The sequence below is a fragment of the Sus scrofa genome, chromosome 1 (assembly GCF_000003025.6).
Source record: "Sus scrofa isolate TJ Tabasco breed Duroc chromosome 1, Sscrofa11.1, whole genome shotgun sequence".
In the NCBI taxonomy this organism is placed as follows: Eukaryota; Metazoa; Chordata; class Mammalia; order Artiodactyla; family Suidae; genus Sus; species Sus scrofa.
The window spans coordinates 182,684,204-182,708,898 of record NC_010443.5 but is presented as its reverse complement, the minus strand read 5'-3'; the positions used below and the strand labels follow the sequence as shown (position 1 = coordinate 182,708,898).

The following is a 24,695-nucleotide window of genomic DNA, read 5'->3' as shown; positions in this document are numbered from 1 at the left end:
TGTCAAAAAGACGCAGAAGTCAACTTGAAGAGACTTTCTAACCAAAAAAGAAAACGGTTTGGGTAGCAGTGAGGATTTTAATTACAGTGGGTTAGAATACTTCAAATATGTTTATTAATTGCTTTGGATTTGTTTTTGTTGCTCTTTTTTCTTTCCTTCTCTTCTTCTTTTCTGTTGTAAGGCTGGTTTAGTGTTGCTGAATTCTCTCAGTTTTTGCTTATCTGTGAAGGTTTTGATTTCTCCTTCAAATCTGAATGAGAGCCTTGCTGGGTAAAGTAATCTTGGTTGGAGGTTTTCTCCTTTCATCACATTAAGTATATCATGCCACTCCCTTCTGGCCTATAGAGTTTCTGCTGAAAAATCTACCAATAACCTTATCGGGGTTCCCTTGTATGTTATTTGTTTCTTTTCCCTAGCTGCTTTCAAGATTTTCTCTTCGTCTTTAATTGTGGTCAGTTTAATTAATATGTGTCTTGGTTTATTCCTTCTTAGGTTTATTTTATATGGTACTTGTTGTGCTTCCTGGATTTGAGTGAGTGGTTCCTTTCCTGTGTTAGGGAAGTTTTCGGCTATTATCTCTTGGAATATTTTTTCTGTCCCCTTCTCTCTCTCTTCTCCTTCTGGTACCCCTGTAATACAGATGTTGGTGTGTTTAGCGTTGTCCCAGAGTTCTCTGAGACTCTCTGCATTTGTTTTCAATCTTTTTTCTCTTTTCTGTTCTGCATCTGTAATTTCCACTAATCTGTCCTCCACCTCGCTTATTTGTTCTTCTGCCTCCTGTATTCTGCTGTTGGCTGCTTCTAGTGAATTTTTTATTTCAGTTATTGTATTTTGCGTCTCTTCTTGTTTAAGTTTTATATCTTGTACCTCTTTGGTCAGTGTTTCCTGTAAGTTATCCATCTTTGCCTCCAGTTTATTTCCAATGTCTTGCATCATCTTCAGCATCCGCAATCTAAAGTCTTTTTCCTGGAGGCTGAGAATCTCCTCACTGCTTAGCTGATTTTCTGGGGGTTTTCCTTTCTCCCTCATCTGAGTTATAGTTCTCTGGCTTTGCATTTTTATAGGTTTTTGATGTGGTGACCTTTTTATAGATAATAGAGTTGTAGCCTCTCTTACTTCTGGTGTCTGCCCCCCTGTGGCTGAAGTCGGTATGGGGGGCTAGCTGTAGGCTTCCTGATGGGAGGGGCTGATGCCTGCCCGCCCCCCTGGTAGGTGGAGCTGATTCACAGTCCCTCTGGTGGGTGGGGCTTAGTCTCTGGATGGGATTAGAGGCAGCTGTGTGCCTGAGGGGTCTTTAGGTAGCCTGTTTACTGAGGGGCGGGGCTGTGATCCCACCTGGGTTGTTGTTTGCCCTGGGGCTTCTCAGGCTGACTGATGGGCAGGGCAGATTTTCCCAAAATGGCCACCTCCAGAGAAAGGCAGCTGCTGAATGTTCCCAAGAGCTTTGCCTTCAATATCCTTCCCTCACAACAAGCCACATTCACCCCAGTTTCCCCAGGATGTCCTCCAAGAACTGCAGTCAGGTTTGACCCAGGTTCCTGTAGAGACCTCACTCTGCCCTGGGATCCAGTGCACGTGAAAGTTCATGTGCGCCTTTTAAGAATGGGGTCTCCATTTCCCCCAGTCCTGTAGAGCTCCTGTGTACAGGCCCCACTGGCCTTCAATGCCAGACGCTCCAGGGGCTCTTTCTCCCAGTGCCAGATCCCTGCACATGAGGGTTTGATGTGGAGCTCAGCGCTCTCACTCCTATAGGTTAGTCTCTGTGAACCAGTTAGTTTCCAGTCTGTGGAGCTTCCCACCCAGGAGGTATGGGGTTGTTTATATTGTGAAATCACCCCTCCTTCCTTTTGATGTGTCCTCCTCTTTTTCTTCTGGAGTAGGATAACTTTTTTAAGGTTTCCGGTCCATTTGGGTGAAGAATGCTCAGTCTTTAGTTGTGAATTTTGTTGTTTTTAGGAGAGAATTTGAGCTCCAGTCCTTCTATTCCTCCATTCTAATCCCATCTTCAAATAAATATAAATCTGTTAGTAATGACATCAAAAAATATAAAAACTCTAGCAACTCAGTATTTTGAAAATTGTTAATAAGAAATTAGAAGAATTAACCATTTATCCTGCCTTTTCTCAGTTCATACAGATACTATTTGATTGTGTCACAAGGCAGCCAGTATTTGATATGAGGAAATTTCTCTTTCCAGAAATATCAGGAGTGATGGGATTTTTAAAAAGCACTGTTTTGCAACCATAGTAAATTAATAGAGCTAAGCAATGATCATAACAACTACTAGAATCACCAAAAAGAAAGAAAACCAGGTATATATACCTATGGAATAGTAGTCTTGCCAAAACAGTGGAACTTGGATCTGATCAGACCTCTTGATCTCACTACCAAATAGGAAAGAAAGAACTTGTTAAATAACACCATGGGGGAGTTCTCGCCATGGCTAAGCAGAAACGAATCCAACTAGTATCCATGAGGATGTGGGTTCAACCCCTGCCCTTGCTCAATGGGTTAAGATCCGGCATTGCCATGAGCTATGGTATAGGTTGCAGACGCAGCTCAGATCCTGCATTGCTGTGGCTGTGGTGTAGGCCTGCAGCTGTAGCTCAGTGGGTGGGCTGGGAATCTCCATATGCCATGGGTGCGGCCCTAAAAAAAAAAAACAAAAAAAAAATGCAAACACCATGGGGATGCAGTCATTAAAAATCAGACTCAGAGAAACTCTACAGGACACAAAAAGAATTACAAAGCCAAAAAAGAAAGGAATCTGTGGATTAAAAGACACTTAAGTGATATATCTGCTAGTTGCAATGCATGGATGGTATTTGGAATTCAATTTAAAAGTGTGAAAAAAAAATTTTTTTTTTTTGTCTTTTTGCCATTTCTTGGGCCACTCCCTTGGCATATGGAGTTTCCAAGGCTGGGGGTCAAATCGGAGCTGTGGCCGCCAGCCTACACCATAGCCACAGCACTGAGGGATCCGAGCCGCGTCTGCGACCTACACCACAGCTCACAGCAATGCCAGATCCTTAACCCACTGAGCAAGGCCAGGGATTGAACCCGCAACCTCATGGTTCCTAGTCGGATTCATTAACCACTGTGCCACGATGGGAACTCCAAAAAATTTTTTTATGTTATCATAAAATGGCATTTATAGTCTAACTGGGAAAATGGGACTGCTAAACATATTTGATGAAATTAACCATTTTTTGGTGTGGTAGTATTGAATAAGTTATGTTTTCCTTATATTTTAGAAATGTGAATTAAACTATTAATAGATGATCTGCTGTGGTATCTGAGATTTGCTTGGGGGCAGGGTGCTACCATAAGGGGATAGCATGAGGGAGGGTTTTTTGGATGATAAAACTTTTCTGTGTCTTGATTGTGGTGGTGCTAACCATGAATCTATACAGCTGACACCAAAAAAGAAAAAAGTCAGCTTTATTGTACCTTAATTTTTAAAATAAAATTTTAAAGTCTGTATTTTGGGAGAACAAGTGGAAGAATAGATGGAGTAAGATAGGCCATGACATGCTAGTATTTGGAGCTGGGATATTTTATTATAGTATTCTCTCTAGTGAAGACTTATGTATATAATTATTTCAAATATAATATGGAAGCTTGGGAGTTCCCATTGTGGCTCAGGGTTACGAACCCAAGTAGTATCCATGAGGATGTGGGTTTGATCCCTGGCCTCATTCAATGGGTTAAGGATCCAGTGTTGCCATGAGCTGTGGTGTACGTCACAGATGCAGCTCAGATCTGGTGTTGCTGTGGCTGGGGCACAGGCTGGCAGCTGCAGCTCTGATTCAACCCCAAGCCTGGGAACCTCCATATGCCGCCAGGTGAGGCTCTGAAAAAAAATTATGGAAGCTCGGAATATTTGAAATTATAAATGGCAAATTTAGGAAAATAGCTTTGAAATGAAGGTGTCCTATTATTGTAAACTATTGCATAGTGTAGCAGTAACTGAAATATAATATGTTATAAGCAAATGGAAGTATTATGATTAAAGACATTTTATATGACATAAATATACATGTGAAGTTACTCTGAAAAAGTTTTGTTTCTGTTTTTATAGGATGAGAGAGGCAGCAAGAAAAATAGAAGAAAGACATTTTTCCAACCATGCAACACATGTTGAATTTCTGCCTGTTGAGTGGCGGTCAAAGCTTACTCTGGATGGAGGTATATTATGTTTAAAAATTAAATGGTTTAGTCAGTGGCAACAAAGTATTGCTTATTGGGAATGAAGTGTTTTTATTTGTCTTGAGGTGTACTCTTTGTTCTAGATTATTTAAGAAAATGAAAGTCATTGATTTTTTTTTAAAATAATTATATCAGTATATCATTTGGGACCACCATATAGATTTCACAGATAGCAGTTTTCACGCCTGCCCTTTGTAGATTTAGGAGAGAACATATGAAGGAAACCAAATGTTTTCTAAAGTTTTTGACAGAAAAATGACTTGTCAGTACATTTAAAACATTTGCTGTCCACTGTTTCATATGAGCTTACAATTTCTTCCTAATAATTTCTTTTCCTTACATTTGGAAGATAAAAATCATGTTTTTTGTTTTATTATTGTTCCTACATTCTTTAGGCTGGTGAATTATAATCTAGCATAGAGAAATCATATAATATATGCATCTTTTTTTACACAAAGTTTTGTCCTTTGAATATTAAAACCATTAAAATAGAATTTTTAGGTTGAACATTTACATAATCTGAAATATGGGTTAGACTGGACAGGGTAACAGCTGCCGTTGGTGGAGCCTTTAGTATGTGCTTGGCACTCTGCAGTTCACCTTACATGGAGTATCTCATTTAATTTTTTCACAAATCTATTTAGTACCTACTTTATTTTCTCTATTTCGCTGGTAAGGGAAGCTGAAACTCAGTAAAATGCGAATTTAACTAAGAATGCCAGGCAGAATCTAGGGCGACATGATGCCAGAGCCCTTGTTCATCTGAACTGCTTCTCTAGATGATTTCCAAGGTTTCTTCCTAGACTATGATTCTGCCTCACAGTTGGATGGGAACACCAGTTATAGGTTATAAACCAAAATGACATCAAAAGTTGTGATGAATGTAACCAAAAAAATGCTAGTGATCAGAGAACACTTCTCAGCAGCAACAGCTCATATGTAAAGTTCAGATGTAATAACAACTATCTTTTGAACTCTTCCTTCCCACTCACCCAGATAAATTTTTTAGGCTGCTCAGCAATGTAGATAATATGGACGAATTAACATTTAAGAAAACCCAAGTCTAATATTCTGTTAGGTTTAAACTACTGTGATAGAATTTTGAAGGCATTATGCTGAGTGAAAGAAGCTAAAGGAAGAACATCACTGTTTCTCTCTCTTCTTAGCACTTCTAACACCAAATGTGATAGAGATTTTCTCCATACCAACCAATCCCTTAGTTCTTGGTAGACATCATCAGAGTGTCCTACAATTTCACTTGTTCTAACACCAACTGTCCAGACATACTATAGACCAACTAAGGTCTCAGTTCTGCAAGGCTGTCCCCCACTTTAGATGCCAATCACAAGTTCCAAATCATCCCCTGCAGTTGTGACTGACTAGCTATAAATGGGGAGGGGAGTCCCATGACCCCATCTTGATGTTCAGTAATTATACTAGGACAACTCACAGAAGTTAGGGAAACATATACACATTTTTTTTTTTTTTTTTATGGTCACACGGAAGTTCCCAGATTAGGGATCAAATTGGAGCCTATGCCACAGCCACAGCAACACCAGATCCAAGCCGTATCTGTGACCTGAACCGCAGCTTGCAGCAACACCAGATCTTTTACCGAGTGAGGCCAGAGATGAAACCTGCATCCTCACAGAGACAACATTGGGTCTTTAACCCACTGATCCACAATGCGAACTCTAAGGGAAGCATTTACAGTTGGCTTTTGAACAGTGCAAGCATTGGGGGGCTGACACTGCCCTGCCAGTCAGAAATCCAAGTATAACTTTATAGTCTGACCCAGTATTCTCAGTTACACATTTGCATATTCAGCCAACTGAAGATGGCCTAGTACTATAGTATGTATTTATTGAAAAGAAACTGCAAATCAGTGGATCTGTGGAGTTCAGACCCATGTTGTTCAAGGACCAACTGTTCTAACATTTACTGGTTTAAGTTACATTTACTAATTTAAAGTATATTACAAAGGTTACAGATGAACAGCCAGATGAAGAGCTACATAGGCCAGGTCAAGCAGAAAGGGTGCAAAGATTTTATGTCCCCTCCAAGTACCGCTGTTCCAGTACCTCCATTTGTTCGACAGTTTGGAAGCTCTTCAGACCCAGTAGTTTAGGGGTTTTATGGAGATTCCATCATGTAGGCATAATTGATTAAATCATTGGTCATTGGTAATTGACCTTAACCTCTAGCTCTTCTCCCTTTCCCAGAGGTTGAGGATGGGACAGAAAGTTCAAAATTGATTCCTCTGCCAACTAACCCCCATTCTCTAAGAGTTACCTTATTAACATAAACTCAGGTATGATTGACAGAGGCACATTATGAATTATAAAAGACATTCCTTTCACCCCTATCAGGAGCTTAAAAGGGTTTTTAGGACCTTGTGCCAGAACCAATGGCAAAGACGAAATATGTATTTCTTCTTATATCACAACATCACAGAAGCCAATCTCAAAGGTTATATATAAATTATATGTTCTTCCACTTATATGATATACTGGAAAAGACAAAACTACAAGGACAGGAACAGATCAGTGGTTGCCACAATTTGGAAGTGGGGGAATTAAAAATCATAAGGGCAGCATGTGTGTTTTTTAGGGTGATAGAACAGTCTTGTATCCTGATCATGGTGGTAGTTATGCAAAACTATACGTGCATTAAAACTGAGAGTAATTTTTATGTAGATCCTTTTGTATAGTTTGTGTAGACAATCATGCGACCTGCAAATGGAAACAGAACTTTTCCATTTCTTAAAACTATTATTTCTTTTTTTCTTATTGCACTGGCTGAGATTTCAACTAGAATATTTGTTAAAATAGTAGACTTCCTTAGATAAAAACTCTCCAGAAAGTGGGCAGAGAGGGAACATACCTCAGTATACATAGGCTATATGTAATAAGCTCACAGCTAACATCATACTCAGTGGTGAAAAACTGAAAGCATTTTCTCAAAGATCACAAGCAAGTTAAGGATGCTCATTCTTACCACTTTTATTCAACATGGTACTGGAAGCCCTAGCTCCAGCAATCAGATAAGAAAAAGAAATGAATCTACATTGGAAAGGAAGAAGTTAAAAAATCACTGTTTGCACATGACATGATACTATACATAGAAAATCCTAAAGACTCCACCATAAAACTACTACAGCTCATCAATGAATTTGGGAAAGTTGCAGGATACAAAAAAATATTCAAAAAATCTGTTTCATTTCTATACACAACAGTCATAAAAGAAAAATTAAGAAAACAATTCCATTTACCATCACATCAAAAAGAGTAAAATACCTAGAAATAAATCTACCTAAGGAAGGTAAAAGATGTACTCGGAAAACTATAAGACACTGATGAAAGTAATTGAAGACAACACCAACAGATAGATACACCGTGTTCAAGGATTGGAAGAATTAATATTGCTAAAAAGACCATAATCCCCAAGGCAATCTACAGCTTTAGTGCAATCTATATCAAAATACCAGGGGCATCTTTCACAATTTGAACAAATAATTTTAAAATGTATAAGGAAACACAAGAGACCCTGAATAGCCAAAACCATCTTGAGAAATAACAGTCAGAGGAATCCTGCTTCCTGACTTCAAACTATACCACAAAGCAGCAGTAATCAAAATAGTATGAGGAATTCCTGTTGTGGCGTGGCAGAAATGAATCCAACTAGTATCCATGGTGATGGGGGGTCAGTCCTTGGTCTCACTCAGTGGGTGGGGGATCTGGCATTGCCATAAGCTGCAGCATAGGCCACAGATGCAGCTGGGAGCCCGAGTTGCTGTGGCTGTGATGTAGGCCAGCAGTGCTCTGATTCGACCCCTAGCCTGAGAACTTCCATATGCTGCAGGTGCACCCCTAAAAAAAAAAAAAAAGAAAGAAAGAAAACCAGTATGGTACTGGCACCAAACCAACATACAGAACAATGGAACAGAATAGAGAGCCCAAATAAAAATGCATGCACTATGGTTAACTACTCTATGACAAAGGAGACAAGAATATCCAATAGAAAAGAGGCAGTCTCTTCAATAAGTAGTTCTGGGAAAACTGGAGAGCTGCATGTTAAAGAATGAAGTCAAGAGCTTCTCTAACACCATATACAAAAATAAACTCAAAATGGAGTTCCCATTGTGGCTCAGCAGTAACAGACCTGACTAGTATCCATGAGGACGTGGGTTCGATCCCTGGCCCTGTTCAGTGGGTTAAGGGTCTGGTGTTGCCATGAACTTAAGTGTAAGTTGGAGATGGCAGCTTGGATCTGGCATTGCTATGGATGAGGCATAGGCTGGCAGCTGCAGCTCCTATTTGACCCCTGGCCTGGGAACTTTCATATGCCCTATGTGTAGCCTTAAAAAAATAAATGAGTAAATAAACTCAAAATAGATTAAAGATCTAAGTGTAAAACCACTAAACTCATTGAAGAAAACATAGATGGAACACTCTTTGAAATAAATCTTAATTTTTTTTGGCTCTGTCTCCTAAAGCAAAAGAAAAAAAAACCAAAAACAAGCTCTTGGGAGCTAGTCAAGCTTAAAAGCTTTTGCACAGCAAAAGAATCCTTAAACAAAACAAAAGGACAACCTATGGAATGGGAGAAAATATTTGCAAATGATATTACCAATAAGGGGTTAATATCCAACAGCTCATGTAATTCAGCATCAAGAAAAACAACCCAATTAAAAAAGTGGGCAGAAGACCTGAATAAACATAGATATTCAAATGGCCAACAGGCACATGAGAAGATGTTCAACATCGTTAATCATTAGAGAAATGCAAATTATAACCATAATGAGATCTAACTTCACAATGGCTGTCAGAATGCCTGTCATCAATAAGAACACATAAATGTTGGAGAAGATGTGGAAAAAAGAGAACCCTCATACACTATTGGTTGGGAATGTAAATTGGTACAGCCATTGTGGAAAACAGTATGGACATTTCTCAAAAAACTAAATACAGAGCTACTATATGATCTAGTAATTCCACTCCTGAGTGTATATCCAAAAAAAGACAAAAACACTAACTTGAAAAGTTACATACAGCCCCAGTGTTGATAGCTGCATTGTTTACAATAGCGAAGGTATGGAAGCAACCTAAGTGTCCATCAACAGATAAATGCATAAAGATGTCATGTGTGTATGCATATACAATACTACTCAGCCGTAAAAGAGAATGAAATTTTGCCACTTGCAACATGGATGGACTTGAAAGACATTATGCTAAGTGAAATAAAACAGAGAAAGACAAATACTGTATGATATCACTTATATGTCAAATCTTAAAAATAGTGAATATAACAAAAAAAGAAACAGACTCACAGGGAACAAACTAGTGATTTCCAGAAGGGAGGGGCAAGTAGGGATAGAGGATTGAGGGGTACAAACTACTACATATAAAATAAATAAACTAGGAGTTCCCATCGTGGCACAGTGGAAACGAATCTGACTAGGAACCATGAGGTTTCGGGTTCAATCCCTGTCCTTGCTCAGTGGGTTGGGGATCGGCCGCCTTGCGGTGAGTTGTGGTATAGGTCACAGGCATGGCTTGGATCTGGCGTTGCTATGGTTATGGCATAGGCTGGTGGCCTCAGCTCCAATTTGACCCCTAGCCTCCATGTGCCACGAGTGCGGTGCTAAAAAGATAAAAGACAAAAAAAAAAAAAAAAAAAAAAGGTAAAATTAGGAAAAAAAAAACTACAAGAATATATTGTACAACACAAGGGCTATAGCCAATATTTTTAGTAACTATTAATGGAATATAAGCTTTAAAAATTGTGAATTACTATGTTGTACACCTGAAACTTATATATTGTATATCAATTATACCTCAATGAATTTTTTTAATTTTAAAAATAAAAGTAGATGTCCTTAATTTTGTTTCTGATTTAAAGGAAATGTTGTTAACCTTTCAGCACCAATGAGCACAGTGATTTTTGCAGTAGGTAAATACTCTTCATCATTATTTTAAAATTTAAAGAGGAGGGTAAGGTTCATTAGATTCAAAACTAGTCTTGAATGTGTAAATATTAACTTAAAGCACTCTTATTTCAGGGAATGTAATGTTTTTTTCAAAATTTATTTTTTCTCTAAAACAGATCTCCTGTAAATTAAAAAAAATTTTTTTTTTAATTTGTAGACACTGTTGATTCCATTACTCCAGACAAAGTACGAGGTTTAAGGGACATGTTAAACAGCAGTGCAATGGACATAATGTATTATACAAGCCCACTTTATAGAGATGAAGTAAGTATCATGATTATCTTTTTGCTATTGGGTATTTTTAAAAGTGTTCTGTCCTGGATTTTAACATTTTATTTATTTATTTTTACAAACAAATGAGAAGTTATAGGAATCCTTGAATCTATAAATAGCCTATATTGCATAATGCATTTAATAGTCTTGGGCTTCCCTTGTGGCTCACAACATACATAGGTTTAATAGTCTTAAACTGAGTATTAGGACCCTTAATAAAGTGGATTATCTTAGAAGTGAGAGATTGATTAGAAAATAACATTTTGAAAAAGATCAGTTTTCATAAATCTGATTAATGTTAATTGTTAATGTTAATAATATTATTATCTATGAGTATAGTCCTTACAAAGAATTTAAGGCATTTAGAAATGTCATTTAGATGTTTTGTATACAATAGACTTGCTTTTATTGTGTCATTTCTGTAGTGGATTTGTATAGTTCTTAAATGGTAATGTTGCTGATGCATCACAAAGATAACCCTAAAGATGAGTGAGGGGTGAAAGTTTATTTGAAAGGGATGGGAGAATCTCTTCCAATGCAATTTGTCACTTTACTGGTAAGAGAAAAAGAATTCTGTTTCAAGGGAATAACCGTTTTAATTACTCAACATGCATTATTAACTTGTTTAATTCCTACCCTATAAAGTAGATATGATTTAGTATCTTCATTTGAAGGATGAAGAGACTAATGCAAAGAATAATTACCAAGTAGAGTGGCTCTGCTGCTCTGTGCCGCTTCAAGCCGATCCATTTCTGATTTTGTTCATTCAAAATCACTCCCTAACTTCATCTAGGATACCTTTTATATATCTACAGAAATATGTATGTTTAGTTGCTATAGAAATTTCTTTCTTTTCTAACTACCGTCCCTTTAGGTTTTTTTTACTCATTCCTGTTTCTGTATCCCCTCATTGTCATATGCCAGAAGCTACAAGAACTGCTATTCTGGACTTAATTCTAACCAACAAGGAAGGCCTAGTTGGTGAAGTAAAATACTAATAACTGTTCATACTCTTTTATAGTATACAGTGGGCATTGTTATATATGCCCTAAAGGTTATGATATTGAAATTTAGTATTGCAAGCAAACCAGTGAGGGGAAAAAAGGAAAGAGAATGGCTTAGATCCTATTACTATACACACACATCCCATCTACATATAACACACACATATGGTTGATAGTACAACTAAGAAGGTGTCCTGAATGTTCAAGGCTAAAATGTGCTGAGTCATATCCTCTAAAAGTAATAAGTGTTTTTAAGTTGGCATTAACATCCAGAAAAATTAGAGGGGGGCAAAGTGTCAGAGTCAAAGTTCTGACTACTGGCAAATGATGACTGAGAAGAGAGAGCTTTTTTTCCTCTTATATCTTCAATGATAATATCCTCAGAATGGAACTGAATAAAGCAGATAATCAATAGGAAAAGGAAGCTGATAGCTAAGATAAATGAAATTGAAAAGAACACCCAATATTCTAAATTAGTTGGTTTTTTTGATCCAATTGAATTTCTTGGAAAAGCAGTGAGAACTTCTGTCTGAGATTCACTAGCAGTCTTCAGCAGTGTTTCCCAAACATCCCTGATTAGAACAGTCATTTTTGCTGATCATTAAAAATATAGGCTAAAATACAGCCGCGGGAGGCAGGGGGGGATTGGAATTGAGGATATTAATATGAATTTATGATTTTAAAAATAAGTGGATGTATATATAGATAACATATATATATATATATAAAAGCATACATTAATAGATAAATGCATGTATTTCCTATCTCTGTCCACTGAAAGTGCCAGCAAGCAAAGACATGCCAATCTAATGAACACACCCAGATCTTTGCCTCTAATACTCTTATTCCCCCCTAAGAAATCTAGAGTTCCTTGGAAAAAATGGCTGATTCCAGGGCTGAGGTAGGACAGGTACAAGTCAAACTTGTAAGAACTTGTTTTGACAAAAAGTAGAAAAGTACTCAATGATGTGACAAGACACAGCAACACAGAAATCAAATTAGGAGTTCCCGTCATGACTCAATGGTTATCGAACCCAACTGGCATCCATGAGGACGTGGGTTCGATCCCGGGCCTTGCTCAGTGGGTTGGGGATCCAGCGTGCCATGAGCTGTGGTGTAGGTCACAGATGTGGCTTGGATCTAGCATTGCTGTGGCTGTGGCGTAGGCCGGCAACTGCAGCTCTGATTTGACCCCTAGCCTGGGAACCTCCATATACCACTGGTGCAGCCCTAAAAAGACAAAAGACCAAAAAAAAAAAAAAAAAAAAAAAGTCAAATCAAAGAACCAGATCCCACTGGCCAAATCTGGAACTATTTGAGTATTAAAATAATTAAGTAATGATTATTATTTATTGTAAGTAATTTTTAGTAGTACATTTATAGAATTATAACAAGGATAATGTACTGAGGAATTCTAAATCATTGAAAAATTTAAGTCCATAGCAGTTATTAAATAGATAAACAAACTGAAGAGAAGGGAGGTCTTTGTCTACCGTAGAGTGTGCCAAGGGCATACCAGTAAATGTGGAAGGGATGCTGAAGTTGGGAAAGTCTCGTTTTATAGCTTTCATGGTAAGATCAGGTGGAAGAGGACTGGGCAAGAAGCATCAGTGTATGCTAAAATGAGGGCAGATTTTTTTTTTTTTTTTTTTGTCAAGGAACAGAACATTTGCATGGTCTATAATGTATCCTCTCAGACTACTTATTAGTTTAAAAATAAGGAAAGGTTTACAGTGGAGAAATCAAGCAACACTTTTATCAAGTATTCCTGAGGGACACCTGGAGAAGGACACAGCATTATTTTTGTAGTGTTCCAATTATGAGGAAATAACAGACAAACATAAAATGAAGAAGTTGTAATAAAGAAAAAAGTGGGAATGAGACTATATTCTTTTAAAATGTTAACATAATAAAAGACAGTAACTGAAAAATGTTCCAGGAGTTCCTATTGTGGCTCAGCAGCTTAAGAATCCAACTAGTATCCATGAAGATGTGGGTTTGACCCCTAGCCTCGCTCGGTGGTTTAAAGGAGCTGTGGTATAGGTCACAGACACATCTTGGATCTGGTGTTACTATGGCTGTGGTGTAGGCTGCAGTTGCAGCTCCGATTCAACCCCCAACCCCGGGAACTTCCATATGTCACAGGTGTGGCACTAAAAAGAAAGAAAAAAAAAAAGAAAAATAATAAAGGAGACTAAAGAGACATGATAGCTAATTATAACATCTCATCTTAGACTGTATCCTATACTGGATCAGGGGAAATGTGACAAAGGACATATTAGATCAATTGATGGAATTAAAATGTGGGTGGTAGATTAGATTAGATGAAATATTATGTCAAAGTAAATTATGAAATTGATAACTACACTATGATTGTGGAAGAGAATATTCCTGGTCTTAGGAAATATACACTGAAGTATTTAAGAGTAAAGGACCATGATGTATGTAATCTATCCTTAAGGAGTTCATTTAAAAATTATGTGTGTGTAATAGAATAAATGATAAAGCAGATAGGAGAAAATGCTAACATTAAATGAATCTTGGATAAAGCCTATATGAAGGATCTTTGTACAATTTTTATTTTGCAGCATTTTATAAATTCAAAATGTTTTCCAAGTAAAAAGTTAAGGAAACTAAAACTTTCCCAGATCCCTTCTCTGGAAATCCTGACTTAGGGTCTGAGACAGAGCCTGTGAATTTGTGTTTTTTAACAGTTCCCCAAGTGATACCATTAGAGAAGTGTGAGAAAAAATTGCCTAAGGCATTGTGATGAACAAAAGAAAAACTTAGGTGAGAAGGGCAGAAATTGTTATTCTTTAAAAAGCAAATCTGATTTTGCAAATCAAAGTCCATTTAGCACAAGGTTGGTGTTAGGCAATGTTCTAGACTGAATTATTTTTAAACACTATATTTTTTAAGAGAAGTATTGATAAGCAAGGGGTTCTGTAGGATTAGGTCAGGCCTAGTGAATAAACCTTATTAAATCTATGTGATAGGCATAAACAAGAGCCTTTTTCCCCTTCCTCCTAGCCTTTGGAGTCAAATGCACATTCAAAACCTGCCATTTAACTTGCTTAAATCAAATTTCTCACTTTCTCAGTTTCCTCACTTGTAAAATGGACATAAAATACCTATTTGATAAAGATTGTCATGAAAATCAAAGATAAGCTATATGGGGAGTTCCTTTCGTGGCTCAGAAGTTAACAAACCCAACTAGGATCCATGAAGATGCGGGTTCGATCCCTGCCCTTGCTCAGTGGGTTAAGGATACAGTGTTGCAGTGAGCCATGGTGTAGGTTGCAGACGCAGCTCAGATTTTGCATTGCTGTGGCTGTGGTATAGACTGGCAGCTGTAGCGCCAATTCAACCCCTAGCCTGGGATCTTCCATATGCCGCGGGTACAGCCCTTTAAAAAAAAAAAAAAGATAAATGGTTTCCTGTACAATTCTTTGTCCTTAGATTTTTAAGTTGTGGTTAAGTATATATCTGTCTTAATCTATTTTAAGAACTACCATTTAAAAAAAAAAAAAAACAGAATGGACTTAATTTGTTAATTCTAGAAAGTAAAATAAGGATCTGTGAATTGAAAATATTACAAGGAACATGCTTGATGTCTAGTGAAGAACTGTATAATAACTAAAGCTGCCTTAAAAATATGAAAGTGAGAGTTCCCATTGTGGCTCAGTAAGCTAAGAACCCAACAGTCTCCATGAGGATGCAGGTTTGATCCCTGGCCTCTCTCAGTAGGTTAAGGAACCAGCCTTGCTGCAAGCTCAGGTGTAGGTTACAAATGCAGCTCAGATCCCGTGTTGCTGTGGCTATGGTATTGGCCGGCAGCTGCAACTCCAAATTGACCCCTAGCCCAGGAACTTCCGTATGCCACATATGCAGCCCTAAAAAAAAATAAAATAAGTCACAAGGGAAAACATTGTAAATAATATAAGGTGATGGATGTTAAAAAAACTTATTGTAATCATTTCACAATATGTACCTGTATCAAATCATTACATTGTATACCTTAAACTCATACAATGTTGTATGTCAATTATATTTCAGTAAAACTGGGAAAAATTTTTTTAAATAGAGGTGACCACATTAGAAGTGACTAGATACTCAGTTGGGTAGAAGCTGAGTGCTGTCAGGGATGTTACTGAAGGGGGATGTTTATCTTCACAACAGTTTAGTTTGAATCATCTCTGAAGCCTCTTTTTCACTCAGGATTCTGAGATGCTCATGGGAGGACTCTAATTAGTGATTTGCAAGTAATCACTAAAAACCCATACTAAGGACAAAGTTTCATTTATTGATTGATCAGTATTTCTCAGGTCATGTTTTCTGAGGACCAGTTTTTTTAAAAGAAACTAATTCCAGACTGTCAGCACATCATCAGAGAGCCTTTGGCTCTTTCTCCAACCCTAAATAAAGTAACATGAAAAATCCAAAGAGAACTATACCTATTTTGTACATCTAAACTCTCTTTTCAGTGGCTTTTTAAAATGAACTATAAAGAGAATTGGCCTAACTTGCCATTGTTATTTGAAAATTGTAGGGTTTTTTAAACTTTTTTGTTTGTTTTTTGATGGAGCTTGTAGCATGCAGAGGTTCCCAGGACAGGGATCAAACACATAGTGACAGAGTTCCCATCGTGGCTTAGTGGTTAACGAATCCGACTAGGAACCATGAGGTTGCGGGTTCGATCCCTGGCCTTGCTCAGTGGGTTAAGGTTCTGGCGTTGCCGTGAGCTGTGGTGTAGGTTGCAGACGTGGCTCGGATCCTGTGTTGCTGTAGCTCTGGCATAGGCAGGCAGCTACAGCTCCGATTCGACCCCTAGCCTGGGAACCTCCATATGCCGCAGGAGCAGCCCAAGAAATGACAAAAAAGACAAAAACAGACAAACAAACAAAAAAGAAACACGTAGTGACAATGCCAGATCCTTAACTACTAGGCTACCAGGGAACTCCTCAGAATTGTTTAATTGACGTATATGAGTAAAACTCATTATAAATTACTTTTCCTCATTAGAATTTGCTGAAGCAGGGAGAAGGACAGGGAACTAATTATACTCTTCAGCCACATGTTGCTTTTCAAATTTTATTTTATTGAAACATTAGCTTTTTCTATACTTCCCTTTATATAGATTGTAAATCAGGAAAATTACAAAATGTTAAGGGTTGGTTCATACTCTTATCAAAGCCAGGTTCAAAGCATTACATTGTAGCTCCATTTGAACCGATTGTGTAATTTCATATCACACTGCCTACTTCTTTGATTCTGTTGACTAGAATTATCTACAATCCATGTCTTAAGGTTTTTACATGTATTTGCTGCTAAAATGTGGTCCTCAGAACTACTGAATCCGAAACTCTGGGATGGAGCCTAGCAATCTGTATTTGACAAGCCCTCCAAGTGATTCTAATGCACACTGAAAGTTGGAGAACCATTATACTAAGCATGGTTTCACTAACCTTAACTGGACCTCGGTTTTGCATTGTAGAGCTCTGAAATGGTAGCAATGAGAGGGAGCACCAGGCCTTCATATCACTGCCAACCCTGCCAAGCATGAATGTAAATCATTTTCACTTTGTATCTGTTGAATTGAATCAGTGAAACCTGATGGAAGCTGGTTGTCTCTTGAGACAAAAACAAGATTGAAAATAGAAGCAACACAAAATTAATGTTTGTAGGGTAGCAGTAACAGCCAGCATATTAAGAAGTACTGAAATGAGGAATATCAGGCAGGAAGTTTATAATCAAATAGTAGTAAGCAATGGTAGGAAGAGGACAGAACTGCCTTTAAATTCAGGTCAGGTCCCTGTATGAATTTGAGTAGCAGAAGAACCTTATTCCTCTCACTTTATGGAATAATTCAGTATTAATTTTTTAAAGCTTTTTTTTGTTATGTTTGCTTTTCTTTTTAGGGCCACACTTACGGCATATGGAAGTTCCTAGGTTAGGGATCGAATCAGAGCTGCAGCTGCCAGCCTCTGCCACAGCCACAGCAACACTGGGATCTGAGCCGTGTCTGTGACCTATACCACAGCCTGGATTCCAGACCCACTGAACGAAGCCAGGGATCGAACCCTCATCCTTATGGATAGTATGAATCCTTATGGATAGTAGTAGGATTAGTTTCCACTGTACCACAGTGGGAACTCCTGTTAAAGCTAAATTTTAAAGAAAGCAGCTTTACAAAGAAAAATGGCTAAGATACTTCCCACATTAACCTCTAATCCTTAAAAAAAGTCCAGTTTACCAGCCATATAAAACAACTCTTTCCTCATATCTTTATTACCGACTTAATGGGAATTTTGGAATATTAAGTAGATTAGCATTAGCTTTTTCTTCAGTCATACCATGCCCTTTCATTATGTTACTCTTATCTAAATGGGTAAGGTATATAGCATATGCAGTATGTTAGTAACCCTGTTACCATAAACTCAAATATTGTTTTCCTGAAATTTATTGTGGCTTAAGAACTATAAGATGGAAGAATTTAGAATTGCACATGAGTATGTTGCCACAGAGAAGAAATTTCCAGAGGCTCTTTGTAAATCTTACTAGAATATCTTCCTGGAACTTTTTGGAAGTACTGACTTAAATAATTGGTTTAAGGACTATGAAAGGATCTGTGCGGATAAAATCTGCCTTTATTCTTTATTGTCGATATGGATTATGATATCATGTATACCTTTACTTCATTTCCTGCAAGTTTCTGAAGCACCTGAGTTAATTTTAATAACATAGGTGTATTTGGCCAGTAATGTGTTTTGTTTTTTAAGTATTTGAGTTTAGAAATAAAGTTCATATTAGTCAATGATTAATTGGATGTTTTCTTATTTCAAACAGCTAGTTAAAGGCCTTCAGCAAGAGCTGAATCGATTATATTCCCTTTTCTGTTCTCGGAATCCAGACTTTGAAGAAAAAGGGGGTAAAGTCTCAATAGTGTCACATTCCTTGGGATGCGTAATCACTTATGACATAATGACTGGCTGGAATCCAGTTCGCTTGTATGAACAGTTGTTGCAGAAGGAAGAAGAGTTGCCTGATGAACGATGGATGAGCTATGAGGAGCGCCATCTTCTTGATGAACTCTATGTAACCAAACGACGGTAAAATATCCTAGTCTCTTAAAGGAATTTAAAAATGTCCTCATGGAATCACTGGACTTCTCAGGAGAAAATTTAAGATTTTCATAATAAAGAAAAAAATACTTTGTTTAGAATACAAACATTATTGGATAAGATGGCTAATCAAGCTAGAAAGTGTTAATTTTCATGCTAATCACTTGTGTTTTCCTATAGCATAAGATATTATTTTCTTCCTCTTCCTTCTGTCTTTTCTTCAGTTTATTAGGAGAGAAATCTAAAAATTATTCCAAGCTGAGTCACTATGTAGAATCCTTATTAAAAATGTTTACCAGTTTGTAATCCTTTGTAGTTTTACTAACCTTAGAATTGGAACTTTACCTCTCTTATCATTATGAAAATAATTTAAAGCCCTTTTTTTTCTTGGCAAATATATTTTCCACAGATGTTATAATTATCTGATCACTTGTAGCATTCCTGTCTTTGATTCTTTGCTACATTCCTTTCATCATCTCTGGTTATTTGTTCTATATTTGTTCTCTTAATCTGATTGATTCCGATAAAACAGTGAAAAGTCACTATGTTTTGATACTTAGCATTATATAAAAACAGCTGGTTTAGTTGACCTAAATTTTTACTGAAAGCATTGAATTTATTTAGTCTTATGGAAGTTGTCTAAGAATTTTATTTAGACTCTAAGTACCATAGAATAGATACGTAAGTTTTATGGTATCTAAGTAATTGATAGTCTTGAAAGAAAATGTTATGTTAGCAAGCCTCAGAGCCAAATTTTAGATATGAAATCTAGTAAAAAAAAAAATTTTTTAAACAGGCTTAGAAAAGGAACTACACCTTTTATTTAAACTTAGTTCCATTGTTTATTAAATATCAGTAGATATATAGCATTGTAATGGAATAAAATTTAAATAACCCAAATGTTTTCAGCAGAGAAAGGTTAAATAAACTGTAGTTTATCTGTATGATGGACAATTATACAATTGTTATAAAGACTGAAGTACATTAGGAGGCAATGAAGTGAAAAGGTCACTAAAATGCATTATTTCTACTCTTAGTGTAGAAAAAAGAAAAACATAGAATAGTGTATATAGTATGAACATTTAGTGTGGGTTTTTTAAAAGATAAAAATATATACATATATTTGTATGTGCCTCATATTTTACTGAAAGTTCCTCAAAAAGAAGCTATTAATGGCATGAATTGGAAGAATGGGGCACTTTTACCAGTTATTTTGTAAACTTTTATAGACTTTCTGAACTAAAGCAGATACTTTTAAGTACTGTCAATGAGGATTTATTTGAGGGATTGAGGAATGGGTCTTCATTTTCTTCTTAATGCTGTAGTAAATTAGCATCTAATGCTTATGAAATTATAAATATGAATGTTTTCATAATCTCATACTCCTTTCTAGGCTGAGAGAAATAGAAGAACGGCTACATGGATTGAAGGCATCATCTGTGACACAAACACCTGCCTTAAAATTTAAGGTAATGAAAGACAGATGAGATTTCTATTGTTTATCTCAGTTTTTTCTTTCAAACATCATTTGAAGCATGTTGTTAGGGTTCAAATGAATTCCTAGTTATTCTTTCAAATGAATATATTTTTGAACACTTACAATGTGTTGAATACTGCTACACTGCTAGTTTCTAGGTACTACTAAGAAAGGAATAGACAAGACAGTTTCTTAGCCCTTGGAATAGATAACACAGTGTTACTAGGGCTGTTAGTAGTACACAGAATGATGTATGCACAGGAAGAAGGTTTAATTTTACATGTAAAGGTTTACAAATGAATGACGTTTGTACTTAATATCAGTAAATTGGATATTTACAAGCACAGGAAAGGAGAAATGCTTTTCTGTGTAAAAGAAACACCCTAAACAAAGGCATGGAGGGATATAACTTCATAGTATATCCAAGAAACACCAAAAATCTGGAATTGTGAAAAAGAAAAATAGAGACAGTTCTGAGAAATACTCAGTATTTACAATTAACAGACCTTAGTAACCAACTAGTTGTATATGATAAGAAAAATGTGGGAACTATGTCTAGTCACTTATGATGGAGCATGATAATGTGAGAAAAAAATATATATATGTATGTGTAATGGGGTCACCATGCTGTACAATAGGAAAAAAAATAATGTATTCAGGAATTTTTTTTTACAAATGCAAAAAAAAAAAAAAGAAAAAGAAGTGAAATTACATCAGTGACTATGCCAAAAATGGAAAGCTGGTATTTCAGTCAATAAGATTTGTATGACAAAAGCACAAGACAGGGTGCACACAAATAGCTTGGAGCAAGGTGAGCAATCCAGTTTGGCTAGAATATGCAGGACACAGGGCATGGAGGCTGTGAAGAGCAGAAATAGCTAGAAGAAAAAGAACTTATATTTGATAGAGACAGTGGAAAGCTTTTCATGGGTTTTGAGCATCAGAATAGAGCTGTCAAAAGCAATGGTTTAGAAGAATAAAAAGTGGCAGAGAGACCTAGACATTGACCTGACTATTGGAAAGGACACGGCCTGTAGCTGAGTAACAGTTTCTTTGCGGTAGTAAATGGAATGTGACACGAGTTTCCTAATACTCATTTCCAGTTAGGTGTGTACCCATGTCTAGTGTACTATATTATGTCTTCTTGGGAACTTAACATACAGGTTAAGTGATAGAATGATGCAGATTTTTTTTTTCAAACAGTATGAATTTTCTTATTGAGTCTATCTCTATCATTTATGAAGTTTTTTTTTTAACTTAGACATTTAAAAGCCACATGGTAAAGTTATGATACATTTAAAAGCCCGAAGAGCATGGACTTTGGAATCATCCCCACCTGAAATTTGAGTTCCCTCTCTACCACCATCATTGTATATAATCAGTGTTAAATATATAGAATTGATCTGGTAGGAAGAATAAACTTTTCATTTCATGTCCTGGATTTTGTACTAAAGATTTGCGTATGACCCAGTAAGTATATTAGAACCTCAAAATTCAGTATCACATTGTTAGAATTTATGTGCTATAATTGCATATCCTTCTAATGCATAGTCATGTAGTCTAGTGATATGAATTTTTAATTATTTAATCACTTATAGAGAAAAATATAGAAATATGACATTTTAAAAGGAATATGTGATAAATTGACAGGTTAACATTTAGGACTTGAGAGTTCTAAAAAGAAAAGTCTTTCTGTGCCTATTAACTTGCAGATGGGTTTACTTTCAAAATAATAGTGTTGGATCTATCACACGTGACCATTGAACTTTTAAAAAGGAAAAAAACAATCAAACATTGGATTAGAGAGTGGGAAAATTTAGTTCTGATCCTGAGCTTGTTATGTAACATTAGCCAAATCATGTAACATCTCCTGTTTATTCATCTCTGGACAAGCAGTTTAAGCTAAATATCTACCACTGTCTTTCACCCTTGATGGATATTGATAACACTAAAGCAATTATCACTTTTATCTGAGACAGAATAATTCCTTTGTGTGTTTGTCTATCAAACTCCAAACCAGTCACAAACAGAGAAAGAAAAGTTGTTTAATCCATGGATTTAACAGTTTAACAAACACTTAGCAAGTACATGACCAATGCATAAATGCACTTCTGTCATACTTTGGCAGTTCTTTCTTTTTATTTATTTATTTTATTTATTTTATTTTTTTCTTTTTAGGGCCACACCTGCAGTGTATGAAGCTTCCCAGGCTAGGGGTCAAATAGGAGCTGCAGCTTCCGACCAACACCACAACCACAGCAACTCAGGATCTGAGCCGCATCTGCAATGTACACAACTTGTGGCACTGCCAGATGCTCAACCCACTAAGCAATGCCAGGGATTAAACCTGCATCCTCATGGATACTAGTTGGGGTCCTAACCCACTGAGCCACAACAGGAACTCCATTTCTTTTTATTTTTTATTTTCCATGGATGGGGGAATGGCAGGGTGCAACACAACCACACACTGCATGTGACCTGGAAAACAGATACATACCAAGTGATCACCAACAGGCTCTAAAAGAGGATCCATCACTGGACATGAAGCACACATGTAGGTTATTTGTGGAGGAATTGCAGACTGAAGAGGCAGCAGCAAACTTTGTACTTCATACAATTCCATTTCCGGAGCCCTTCTTTTCCATATCTCAGGAATTAACCAGCTTTAAACAATATGCCAAAAAGAGTTGAGGGTGGCAAATTCTGAAAAGCATTTTGCTAGTGTGTGTGTGTGTGTGTGAGAGAGAGAGAGAGAGAGGAAACAGGATTTATATAGCTCTCTCTTCTACCTCAACTGTTTTTATATCTTTGTCTTATTTTTTGGCCACACCCACAGCATGTGGAAGTACCTTGTCAAGGGCTTCAACCCATGCCACAGTTGCAGCCCAGGCTACAGCTGCAGCAACACTGGATCCTTAACTTCAGGGGTTAAGGGGGACCACAAGGGACCTTCCAAACCACATCTGGCAGCCCTCTTTCTTTTTTCTTTTATTTCTTTTTTTTTTTTTTTTTTTTTTTCTTTTTCTTTTGGCTACACCCACAGCATGTGGAAGTTCCTAGGCCAGGAATTGAACATGAGTCACAGCAGTGACAATGCCAGATCCTTAACTCACTGTGCCAACAGAGAAGTATCTTTACCTTTTATTCTTTTCTCACTTTATAGAAGAGGAAATGAGATTAATGAGATTGGTATTTTCATCCTGTCACTATTAATTTTTCTTAACATAAGTTAAATTTCTTCAGCCATCAAACATCTTAAAGTTACCCAGTCCTTTAAAAATAAACAAAAACGAGGAGTTCCCGTGGCGGCGCAGTGGTTAACGAAACCGACTAGGAACCATGAGGTTGCGGGTTCGGTCCCTGCCCTTGCTCAGTGGGTTAACGATCCGGCGTTGCCATGAGCTGTGGTGTAGGTTGCAGACGCGGCTCGGATCCCGTGTTGCTGTGGCTCTGGCGTAGGCCCGTGGCTATGGCTCCGATTAGACCCCTAGCCTGGGAACCTCCATATGCCACGGGAGCGGCCCAAGAAATAGCAAAAAAATAAATAAATTTAAAAAAAATAAAAAACAAAAACAAAAACTTTTTCTAACCTTCTTTAACATAAAGGTACCATTTCAAAATATACATTCATTGCTATATATTTTCTTCATTTGGAAAAAAAGAATAATCCAGAGGTATGAGGAAGAGATAAAAGGTATATAAAATCGGAGGCAGAAACACTGTTACAGTATAATCCAGATGAGAGGTGATGAAGTGGAATGTTAAAATCTGTTGGAGTGACTTAGTGTTGGGGATGAGATGGAGGGATGAACTTGGGATGTCTTGCATCAAGATACGGAACTTTTTGGGAGTTCCCGTCGTGGCGCAATGGTTAACGAATCCGACTAGGAACCATGAGGTTGTGGGTTCGGTCCCTGCCCTTGCACAGTGGGTTAACGATCCGGCGTTGCCATGAGCTATGGTGTAGGTTGCAGACACGACTCGGATCCTGCGTTGCTGTGGCTCTGGCGTAGGCTGGCAGCTACAGCTCCAATTAGACCCCTAGCCTGGGAACCTCCATATGCCGTGGGAGCAGCCCAAGGAAATAGGAAAAAAAGACCAAAAAAAAAAGATATAGAACTTTTGAGAGAGGTTTTCCATTCACCCTCTCTTTTGTAGTTTTACGTCCTTTACCTGCTAATCAAAAGCAGACATTCTTCATAGTTCTTCTAAAGCCTTTTTATTATGTGTACTTCCTAAGCAATCTTACTCATTCTTTCAGTTTCACACATCACTTCTATGATGGTGATAACATATCCATTCTATATCTCTTGTCCTCAATTCTCAGTTACCTGTCAAGTATGTTACAGATACCTCAAACTAATTATGAATAAAAACATGATTTACTCAGAGTTTCCTATTATAATTAATGCAACCACTGTCTTCCCAGTCAGCTGTACCCAAATTTTATGAACTGTCTCTGGCTCCTTCAGAATCCCCATCTGCATTCATTCACTTCCACCGGAATTTCTCAAATTTCCATTTCTAAATGAAGCAGTTTGTCCTCCTGGGTTCAGATTAGCTTTTGCCTAAACTCTTTCAATAGTTTTGTAACTTGTCTTCAAGTCACTAGCCTCTTAATT

General features: G+C 37.1%; 1 protein-coding gene across 7 annotated transcripts in view; it reads left to right on the top strand.

Annotated features, from left to right (window-relative positions):
• Positions 1-24,695, top strand: part of DDHD1 (DDHD domain containing 1) — an 87,425-nt gene that overhangs the window by 45,628 nt on the left and 17,102 nt on the right. For all 7 annotated transcript variants that reach the window (XM_003121795.4, XM_003121797.4, XM_005659960.3 and 4 more), the window contains 4 exons: positions 4,082-4,188; positions 10,356-10,462; positions 18,322-18,584; positions 19,990-20,065. In XM_003121795.4, coding sequence (XP_003121843.1) covers positions 4,082-4,188; positions 10,356-10,462; positions 18,322-18,584; positions 19,990-20,065 — 553 coding nt within the window. The remainder of the gene's footprint in view (positions 1-4,081; positions 4,189-10,355; positions 10,463-18,321; positions 18,585-19,989; positions 20,066-24,695) is intronic.